We start from the raw sequence: 11,391 nt of genomic DNA, 5'->3' as shown, positions 1-11,391 counted from the left end.
AATCATACAATAAATACAATAATAATGATGACAACAAGAAAAAAAACAACAATAAAAATACAAAAGAAAAATTAAAACTATAAAAAAAAAAAACAAAAAAGCTTTACAACAAAGCTTATATACCTATATATATTATGTAACAAAATATATATAGGTACGACTAAAAATAAGCTTAGGACAAGGATGGCTGGACATAAACACAGTTTTAAAAAATAAAAGTGGTGCTGAAGCCAATACACCATTGGCTGTGCATTGTATGGAGCATAAACATGAACCTGATTTTGATAAGGCAAAAATTTTATATGAAGAAAGGAACCATAATAAGAGGTACTTTCTAGAAATGCTCTCAATACTTCAAGTGCCCAATAATATAAGACTTAATTATAAAACTGATACGGACAACTGTGCTCAGGCTTATAGGAATATTATAAACAAATGACACAGGATGTTTGTAAAGCTTTTTTGTTTTTTTTATAATTTTAATTTTTCTTTTGTATTTTTATTGTAGTATTTTTTTTTTTTTTCTTGTCATCATTATTATTGTATTTATTGTATGATTTTTCTTTATAATCCGCTATAAAAATGTGAACATCCTATATTTTGTGTAGTTTTCCCTGAAGATGACTATCGAAGATAGTCGAAATATCGGAAATAAAGTATAAACGATTTTTAAATTTAAATAATAAATTAGTGTCTTAATCTCTTTTCTTTATATAATTTTGGTCCTGAAAAGGACCGATTTTTGTATATTTATAAAATTATATTGCTTCCAATCTTAAGCACGTTCTCCACGAATACGTCTAGCCAATTGAATATCTTTTGGCATAATTGTAACGCGTTTGGCATGAATTGCGCATAAGTTAGTATCTTCAAAAAGACCCACTAAGTATGCTTCGCTAGCTTCTTGAAGAGCCATTACAGCAGAACTCTGGAAACGTAAATCAGTTTTGAAATCTTGTGCAATTTCACGGACCAAACGCTGGAATGGCAATTTGCGAATCAAGAGTTCAGTACTCTTTTGGTAGCGACGAATTTCACGTAAAGCTACAGTTCCTGGACGATAACGATGTGGTTTTTTCACACCTCCAGTAGCTGGTGCACTTTTACGTGCGGCTTTGGTAGCCAATTGTTTTCGTGGTGCCTTACCACCAGTCGATTTACGAGCAGTTTGCTTTGTACGAGCCATAATTTATGAGATATGTTACAATATGGTATTTTAAAAAATAGCGCAATTGAATAGCTCAATTTTCTCATCATACCTGGATGTTCTGTTTCAACTATTCACATGTTTTAACATTCATTGTTTCTCATATTGCTTATTCTTTTTGTTTTGTTTTCTTATGTTTTGTTTTGCTTTACCCAATATTTTTCATATCTTTCGTAGTGCTTATATTTTCTATAAATAGTCGTCAATCATCTGTCGTCACTTCATTTATTGTTTGAATTTGAATTCGAACGGTTCTTCCATATCTATAAAAATTTAAATACAAAATGACTGGTCGTGGTAAAGGTGGCAAAGGATTAGGAAAAGGTGGTGCTAAGCGTCACCGCAAAGTTCTTCGTGATAACATCCAAGGTATTACGAAACCAGCTATCAGACGTTTAGCTCGCCGAGGCGGAGTTAAGCGTATTTCTGGTTTGATTTATGAAGAAACTCGTGGAGTATTGAAAGTATTTTTGGAAAATGTGATCCGTGATGCTGTTACATATACAGAACATGCCAAAAGGAAGACTGTTACAGCCATGGATGTCGTATATGCTTTAAAGAGACAAGGCCGTACCTTATACGGTTTTGGAGGTTAAGCAAATAATCAATTATTGATTTAATAATGCAATAATATATTGCCCAATGGTCCTTTTCAGGACCCAAATAATCTTACACTTAAAGAGATAAATTTACATATATATGTGTTGGTATTTTTCTAAAATTATAAAAAAATAAAATTTATTATTAGCCTGATCGGTTGATGTCTGTCGAGTATAATTTATAATTAAAATGATCAGTTTAACAATGTACAAAATATTTATTATTATAATTCTCAATTTCTTTGTTACATTAGCAGTATATATGTGGACTAGCTTCTTACGGGCTTAATTATAATTCTCATTCAATTTTTTTATAGAATAAGATAAATAGAACTGACGTATATGAGTAATTTGCGGACTGTTAGATATTGCAGTTTGAAGTTTCCGCACAATGGTGTGAAAATTTTCTCCATTCATTCCTAAGAGGTGGTTTTAGTGAATTCAAATCTCACACTGAATCTGAATCTTAATCTTAATCCAAATCCAAGTGTTCAACAAGCAAACTGCTTCCGGGGAAAATGAAAGTGAAAAAAATTCGTATATGAATTAAGTGAATTATGACAATATTATATAAAGAAAAGAAATAAAAGAACTTGTTATTGAAATAAATTAGAATATTTTAAAGTTATCTTTAAGTAATTTGCAGCGTCTTGCAAGTGAGTACCGAGTGTGGTGTGTTAGTTATAAATTAACAAGTGTAATTAGAAGCATTATATAATAATAAATAAAATTAGCATAAACCACTATTTTTATTTATTTAAAATAGAATTTAAAAATGAAATTAAGTGAATAAAATATATACAAGTGAGTATTTCATCAAATAAATGACATATTTTGATATATAATATTTTATGGTCATTACTATAATAAATAAATAATTGGATATTAAATATAATAGAATAAGATAAATATTTATTAACTTAAGAATGATGTGAAGTATTGCACATAATGTCTAAATAAGAGAATATAATTTTTTTAAATGCATAAAGAATTTTTGTTTGCTTATTAGAGATTAAATTTATAGCGCATTACAGAATAAAAGAATCTCTTCATATTATTCATGAGGTATTATTAAAAGAAATGATCGTGCACTATGACAAGGTATATTGTGCCCATTACTCGGGTTAGAATGTTTCTCCAAGTCCGTTTTCTTTAATGAAAGACAATATAAAGTCCTAGTCTTGAATATTTATGATCCATGAAATACCCTCCTAGGTGTTTATTCCGTTTGTGCATCAGTGGACACTACCCAAGCACATGGTATACAGTTTCTCTCTTCTCTACAGTATCTGCAGTCTGAGTTGGATTGAATTCCTAACTTCGATAGGTGATTATTCAATCTTTAGTGACCGGTCATTAATAAACGCAATAGGTATACCATATACTAAAACATTTTATAAAATAAATAAATAAATAATGAATCTTCTTTTTACACATATTTTGTAGCCCTAAAAAGGGCTGTTTTGATGAATTTAAAGTTTGATTTTTAAAATTATTTTTTTGCAGCAGTTTTCTTGACTGATGTTTTTTTAACGGCAGTTTTTTTAGGTTTTGCGGCCGCTTTAGCTTTTGTAGAAGTAGACTTTGGTTTAGCTGGCTTAGCCTTAACAGATCCAATCTTTTTAACACTTTTAACTTTAGCTTTTTCAGTTTTTTTCTTTTCAACACTCTTCTTAGCTGCCGCAGATTTCTTAGGTTTTTTCTCTCCAGATACCTTTGCCTTTGACTTTTTAGTACCTGCAGATGATGCAGTAACCTTCTTCTTCGTAACACCTGATGGCACCTTCTTTTTCTTACCCTCGACAGACGATTTAGGAGACTTAGCAGCAGCAGCTGATAATTTAAATGAACCAGATGCACCTTTTCCTTTTGTTTGTATCAATTTGCCATTAGCTACAGCAGTTTTCAAATATTTTTTAATAAATGGAGCCAATTTCTGGGCATCACATTTATATGTGGCACTTATATACTTTTTAATTGCCAACAATGAAGATCCGCTGCGTTCCTTCAAGTTCTTGATAGATGCATCAACCATTTGTTGTGTTGATGGATGAGATGGAGCTGCAGAAGGTTTTTTTACTTTTGTTGCCTTTTTAACAGCAACTTTCTTTTCAGGAACGGCAGTTATCTCCTTTGGAGAATCTGTATTTGCAACGGCAACAGCTTCAGACATATTTGCTTTTTAATATTCCGTAATATTCTTACTTATGAATATTTTTTCGCATTTTTATGGTAGCTTAGCTCACTTTGTACGAAGCGCCGAGAAGAGCGCATTTATAAAAATTTTTCATTAATACATATTTCTACTGAGTTTGAAAAAATTTTTCAACATTTATTATTAATTTTAAATAGACCAAGTAAATTAAACACAATTATTTAAATCAAATTAAGTAAAGAAGATATTGAATATTTTATTACATTCATTTTTATACTAATTATAATTATATAAAATATATAAAAATTGGTTTAAACTTTAAATTTTGTAAATCTATAGTTGAACTTGTTAATAAATTAGAATATTTTAAAGTTATCTTTTGTATAATTTATATATTAAATTATTTATTAAATAGTTTATTCAATTCTCTGTTAAATTATATATATGGTTTTATATATTTCATATATTTATAAATGCAAATTTAATAAAACACGAGATGCATAAAAACGTCAGTTTTAACATTTTGAATGCTTATGTTTTATCCTATTTTGAAATATTAACTCAATTTATATAAAAGTTTAAAATTTTAAAGCACTAATAGAAATAATTATAAATAAATATATTGTATTTTAATTAGAATATAAGATTATCACTTTTAATTATATCAAATAGTGTCTATTTGAGATTAGATATCCATCCATAATGTTAACATGTTACATTGAATTCGTTTACTTTAAAATATGTTTTAAGATTTTCTATACGTATTATTTTTAAAATTTTATTACAAGTTTTAAATAATTTTTAATCATGTGAAAAATTATTATATATAAACGTTATTAATAACATATCAGCAATTAAATTTATAGTTTTCAATATCATTCGAATATAACAACTGTACGTATCCTACTTAATAGAATTCATAAAAAAAAATTATATCTACATACATGATTAAAAATATATAAGAATGAAATCATTTTACTTTTTCTTTTATAATTATAATTTAATCATTTAACTTTGACTATTATAAGTATTTTATTAAATATGTATATTTAAAAAAAATGTTCTTTTTATTACTTTATAATTAAAATAAAATTAAAATTAGATGTGCGTATTCTAACATTTTTATAAGGAGTGATATACGACATAAAATGTTAAAATTTAAGATGAATTTTTTTATAAACTAACATGGATATGGATAACATTTAAATAGATACTGAAGTATATATATAAACTTGCGGCTGCAATCTTCCATAGTCATTCCTAAGAGCTAGTTTTAGTAGGTTCAAGACTCACACAGTGGCTTCGGATGTTTTCCATCTACTGCCATAAATCTTTTATAAAATATAGAATATTTTATAAAACTAATTCAGATACAAATTTTAAAAACTCTACCTTTAAATAATTTATCTATAATAATAAATATTACAATACCAAAATATTGAAATAGTAACTATGATAATAATAGTAAACATTTAGGCCGTGTGCGAGTTCGAGTATATTTAGGGGAAATAGTCAATTATGTCGGTATGGCAGCGATTGTTGGTACATACCAGAATTTCTAATGAGATAAATTAGGTGTTACCATTTTGAAAATTTTATAAGATGTTTAGTAAATAAATAAATAAATTTTAAAACTTTTAAAAGAAAAATAATTATTTTTTATATGTTTCCTTCTTTATATTATGAATATTAATGTTTTTTAATAATTGTATCACATTTATTTAATAATAAATACAAATATTTGGCACAAAATTATTAGTTTCTTGATTTCAAAAAGGTAATTATGAAACTTTATGCTATTGACCTGGCAACGTTATTTGTTTTGTACATTTTTATTAGTAACAAATATAATATTAATATTATTGTAACTTAGATTATACTACCTGCGAAGATTTATGTATCTATTTACTGATACGCGAATCTATGATAAATATTAAAAAATTCTTAATAATATAAAGGGTTAGGCGATTGAAGTGTTACAAATTACACAGAGATATGTTTGTCAAACTGATATTGCCAACTACGTCAAATTCATATGAATGACAGCTATTTATATTGTTTACAAATTACCACAAGCATTTGCGTCTAAGTTTTATAGAACTAATATTATTCGAAATGGAATTAAAAAATAAGTGTGATTGCATTATATTTGGTTGGAAAATTACAACTAGCTATTGTGCTTGAGCTCAAATATCTCAATGTGAATAAAATGTTTGTGTATCGTACCTTAAATCGTTATAATAGCTCAGGCAGAGTCACCAAATGCTATAGTGGTGGACGAAAAAAAAACAGCAACATTGCCTAAAATGGTTCGGAAAGTGAAGGCTCGACTTAAACGAAATCCATGTCGTAGTACTAATCAAATGGCCAAAGAACCGATAATATCTGAACGAAGCATCTGACGCATTTTCCAAAATAAGCTCAAGGTAAAGCTTTAAAAGTTCCAAGGCACAAGATCTTGCACCAAAGCAACAAAAAGTTAAACTCGAATGAGCAAAGGAGTTGTTACGCTGGGCCAATTTGGAGAGCAAGTTGAGAACTAAAAAATAAGCCAGTTTCGATACGCTGAAGAAAGCTTTTATTCAGGAATAGGCCAAAATACTGGAAGATCACAGCCATAGTCAAGACAAAAGGTGGCCACATCAAGCTAGAGTGAATGGATTGTGAAATTTTAATTATTTTCACAAATTTTTGTAATTTGAATCAATAAAAAAACCTGATTTCTAGGAAGTCAATTGGAACGCATACACACTCGTATGTATAAAAACTGGTTAATACCTGCTGCCCAAAAACAAAAAAAAAATTATTACTATGTAGCAAAACGCAGTCTTAAGTTATACACTAACAATGCTATGTATTTTATCTGTTATGTAGGCTGATTTACAATTTTCGAAGATTTCGAATTCATGAAGGTCTTCCAGGAATGTAACGGAACAGAAGGGCGAGGCAAGAAATGATTGATTGTTAAGTGTTTTAAAGTATGGCTTGTGTAAGTTAGTAGGGTAGGTATGATAGTATGTACAATATTTATATCAATTGATTTAATGAAATACATTTTCTTTAATAAAATAAATTTTGTCGTCCTGAAAAGGACGGATTAATTGATAGTTAATTCTCCACGTATATGTATTCGTATTTTAATAAATAAAATAAAATAATTTAAGCCTTCTTTTCTGTTTTCTTTGGCAAAAGTACAGCCTGAATGTTTGGTAGTACACCACCTTGTGCAATTGTAACACCAGACAATAATTTGTTCAATTCTTCATCATTACGTATGGCCAACTGTAAATGACGAGGAATGATTCTTGTCTTCTTATTATCGCGTGCTGCATTGCCAGCCAATTCAAGAACTTCAGCAGCCAAATATTCCATAACGGCAGCTAAGTAGACTGGAGCACCTGCACCAACGCGTTCAGCATAATTGCCTTTACGCAATAATCGATGAATACGACCAACTGGAAATTGTAATCCAGCACGATTTGATCGTGACTTTGCCTTGCCTTTAACTTTACCACCTTTACCACGACCAGACATAGTTGAGTTGAGTTTCTAGTAGTTGAGATTTATAAAAATTGGATCTATTTTTTTTTAATGTTGTTGTTGAAAATTGAGTTCGAGTCGGTAAAAGTTAATACCTTGACTCAATTATAGTGGTAGACATTTCTAGATTATGTCCACTGGGTAAATGACGAGTGCTCAATTAATTTTATTGTTTAGTTTAGTTAATAATGGTACGGATGTCCGCGTATCTTCCTGTAGTGTGAATAGGTTGTTGGTGTAGATTTTGCAATAAAGTGTTGTCATGTGCATCTATTGATTTGAATAATTTGAGAGCCCTGTCTTTAATGTATAGTTTGATAGGTGTGATTTTTAGATCCCTTTGAATATCGACATTTCTTATGTACCAGGGAATGTTAAATATTTTTTTAATGGCTATATTTTGACATGTTTGAAGTTTGTTGAAGTTAGTTTTTGAAGTTTTGGAGAAAGCAATGAAGCCATATGATAGCGCCGGACGCATTATCTGGGTATAAAGCAACTTTTTATTTTTGATACTTAGAGCCTTGTTTTTGTAGAGCGGTCGTAAATGGTTTAGCATTGTGTTGATTTTATTTCTTAGATTGTATATGTGCGTGCTCCATTGGAATTTCTTGTCAAATGTAATCCCCAGGTATTTGATGTGGTCTTCCCAGTCTATATCGGTGTCATTTACTTTTAATTTTGGTGGATATTGCCACCGTTTTCTGGTTATGAAAATTGCCTTCGTTTTATCGTTATTAATTTTAATTTTCCATTTTTGGAAGTAAGAAGTGACACAGTCAACATGTTCCTGTAATGTGTTACTGACGTTTAAAGTATTTTTATCAGCATAGAATATACAGGTATCATCTGCATATAGGGCTAGTTTAGATGGTTCTAGCTTTGGAATGTCGGAAGTGAAGAGATTGTATAGGGCTGGAGACAATGGAGAGCCTTGAGGCACCCCTGCTTCAATAAATCTGGGGGTTGATAGATGATTATTGATTTTGACTCTGAATTGTCTTTTATGCATGAAGCTACCAATGATTTTGATGATGTTGAGAGGTAGATTTAGGTCGTACATTTTAGAGATGAGGCCATCGTGCCAAACTTTATCAAACGCTTTCTCAACATCAAATATTATCATGCCCGTCGATTTATTTTCTCTAAGTGCAGATTGGATGTATTGTGTCACTCTTGCCAGTTGTAGATCGGTCGAATGGTTGGCTTTGAAGCCGAATTGTTCGTCCGGTATAAGTTTTAGGCGATTTGTTTCGGTCTGCAGTCTATTTAGAATGACTCTTTCAGCTAGTTTCCCCATAACTGGAAGTAGGCTGATAGGTCGCCAGTTTTGCGGGAATGTGTGGTTCTTGTTGGGTTTCGGGAGCACAATTACTAATGCTTCTTTCCATTTATCTGGAAATTTACCTAACTGTAGCATGGCATTGATTATATTATTAATTATGATGATTGATGCTACAGGCAGATTTTTGATACAGCGGTTACTAATTTTATCAGCACCTGGAGCCGATTTTGTTTTGATAGAGTAGATAATGGCTTGCAGTTCTTCGACGCTGCACGGCGAGATAGGTGAATCAGGGATTCTGCTCAAAATGGCTTCCGCTCTTTCTCCAATTAATTCTTCTTCGTCTACATCATCAGAAATGTCATGGTTATCTAAGAATTGTGACTCGAGGGAGTTTGCAAATTCTTCGGCTTTATCCTCATCAGCGAATTTGAGCCCATTGGGACCGTGTATTGGTGGAATTTGAATCTTGTTTTTCAGTCTGAAATATTTGCTGATATTCCAGAAGGCTTTATCACCAGTTTCGAAGCTCATTAGAAATTCGTTCCATTTGTGGTTTTTGAATTCGCGAACCAATTTTCTTATGACATTGGTTTGAAGGTTTGCTGCTCTCTTCAGTGCGGGGTCGTTTGTTCGAAGGGCCCTTTTTCGTAGTCTATTTTTGTTTTTAATTAGGTTTCTAATGAACCTTGGGAGTATAAAATAGTTCTTGGCGCTGATGGATTTTATGGATGAGTTATTGGAGATTGAGTCTTGGATTTTTGAAGTGACTATTTCTATGGTGTTATTAAGGTCTTCTATTGAGTTTATGGGGCTATTGAGGGAATAGTTTTCCATTTCATGACGGAATTGAGTCCAGTTTGTCATCGTTATCACTGGGGGTGGAGATTCGAAAAACATGTTTTCAATAAAGAACAGAACCGGCTTATGATCTGAGTTTAACTCCTCCAGTACTTCGATATGACAATTAGCATCCAAAGATCTTGAAATACCGATGTCAAGTATTCGGGAGGCCCCGTGGCAAAAGTGTGTAGGCTCTGTTGGGCAATGTAATGTTAGTGCCTGTTCTGTGATTAAATTATCTATCTCTCTTCCTGCTCTGTTTGTGCTTCTTTCTCCCCAATCTCTATTGTAAGCGTTGAGGTCGCCCGCAACAAACGTGGGTTCGTCCACATCTAGTAATGAGGATAGATCATTTAGGTACGTGCTGTTGGTTGGTGCTTTATAAACAGAAGATAATTTTAATTGAAAGTTATCTGAGATTATCTTGATAGTGGTAGCTTCAAGAGAGTTTAGATTATTGGTGATGAGATGATGATTGATCGAGTTTTTAATGATTATAGCGGTGCCTCCACCTTGCCTATTTGTTCTGTCCTCCCTGTATGTTATATAATTAGGGATTTTAAATCTGATCCCTGGTTTTAAAAACGTTTCTTGGACCAGGAGAACGTCGATCTTGTGTTCGTGAAGGAAGTGAATTACTTCATCTTTTTGGTTAAAGATGGAATTGGCGTTCCAAGAAACTATTTTAAGATTGAGTGTTGTACTTGTCATTAGTTGGAATTTGGCATTATATGGTGAACCATATACTGGATCATGTTTTGCATCATATAATTGAATTGTTCTTGCATATTAGCAAAAAATTTCTCGAATTGAGCAGCTGGGAGAATAGGGTTTGAAGTTTTTTGTTGTGAAGAAACTTTGGGCTTGGCAATGCTTGCGTATGAAGCCGCAGGTGTCACCTTTGTGTTTATATTGTTGGGCAGGTGGACTTGTTCCTTGATTGTGATCTTCTTGGAGAAGTTGCGAGGATTTTGAGGACAACCCCCATAGCTGGCTGGATGGTCTCCTTTACAGTTAACGCATTTTGGCGTGGCCTCTTTAGGTTTTTTGCATTGTGAATGATGGTGCGAGCTATCGCATTTGACGCACTTGGGGATAGCTTTGCAATTGGTCGCCACATGACCGAATTGCTGACAATTGTGGCATTGAGGAGGGCCCTTCAGCGGGCGCTGAGCTTCAATAGTAACTCTCAAGTGGCAGATGGCACTGAGGTTAAAAATGTTTGATTGATCCTTTGGCAAACGTATTTTTATGAGTTTATTATTATTTTGCCTGGTTCGTAGATAGTGGCATTCCAGGATATTGTATCCTTGGAGTTCCAAATCTTCTTGGATCTCTGACGGACTTAATCCTTCTAGGCCCTTTATAATTATATTTAAATTTTTTTCTTCAGAGAGGAAATGCGTGTGGTATTGTGTATGGTTATTGTTGAAAAATCGTGTCATGTTTCTATGGTCCTCAATGGTCTCGGGAGTGATTTGAATGCCCAGATAGACTGATTTGGCTTCTGAGTATTTAATTTTACGAACTTCAAGTTCCTTACGGATTGTGTTCCATTTGTTGGATTCACGTAAGGTGATTGGTACTACTTTTGGGATTTTCTTGTCAACCGTCTTACCTGCATCATTTTGAAGCTGTTCATCTTGCTGAGATTTCGGATGCTGTTGTTGATGTATGACTTGATCGTTCGACTGCTGAATAGTCTGTTGATGCTGCTGATGATATTGTTGTTGTGACTGTTTGGGTTGCTGCTGTTGAATTG

At 32.0% G+C, this 11,391-nt stretch overlaps 4 protein-coding genes across 4 annotated transcripts; 1 reads left to right on the top strand and 3 right to left on the bottom strand.

The window, feature by feature from the left end:
- Positions 1 to 748: 748 nt before the first annotated feature.
- LOC119663737 (histone H3) lies at positions 749 to 1,287 on the bottom strand. Its single transcript, XM_038073341.1, has one exon. It carries the CDS (start codon positions 1,184 to 1,186, stop codon positions 776 to 778), a length of 411 nt encoding a protein of 136 aa, XP_037929269.1. The 5' UTR covers positions 1,187 to 1,287; the 3' UTR covers positions 749 to 775.
- Positions 1,288 to 1,491: 204 nt separating this feature from the next.
- LOC119663740 (histone H4) lies at positions 1,492 to 1,803 on the top strand. Its single transcript, XM_038073343.1, has one exon. It carries the CDS (start codon positions 1,492 to 1,494, stop codon positions 1,801 to 1,803), a length of 312 nt encoding a protein of 103 aa, XP_037929271.1.
- Positions 1,804 to 3,283: 1,480 nt separating this feature from the next.
- LOC119663736 (histone H1-like) lies at positions 3,284 to 4,034 on the bottom strand. Its single transcript, XM_038073340.1, has one exon. The coding sequence runs from the start codon at positions 3,977 to 3,979 to the stop codon at positions 3,299 to 3,301; it is 681 nt and encodes a 226-aa protein (XP_037929268.1). The 5' UTR covers positions 3,980 to 4,034; the 3' UTR covers positions 3,284 to 3,298.
- Positions 4,035 to 7,099: 3,065 nt separating this feature from the next.
- LOC119663739 (histone H2A) lies at positions 7,100 to 7,544 on the bottom strand. Its single transcript, XM_038073342.1, has one exon. It carries the CDS (start codon positions 7,493 to 7,495, stop codon positions 7,121 to 7,123), a length of 375 nt encoding a protein of 124 aa, XP_037929270.1. The 5' UTR covers positions 7,496 to 7,544; the 3' UTR covers positions 7,100 to 7,120.
- Positions 7,545 to 11,391: the final 3,847 nt, after the last annotated feature.

This window comes from Teleopsis dalmanni, unplaced genomic scaffold, assembly GCF_002237135.1.
Source record: "Teleopsis dalmanni isolate 2A unplaced genomic scaffold, ASM223713v2 unscaffolded_contig_0832, whole genome shotgun sequence".
In the NCBI taxonomy this organism is placed as follows: domain Eukaryota; kingdom Metazoa; phylum Arthropoda; class Insecta; order Diptera; family Diopsidae; genus Teleopsis; species Teleopsis dalmanni.
This window is presented reverse-complemented; position numbering and strand designations above follow the sequence as displayed.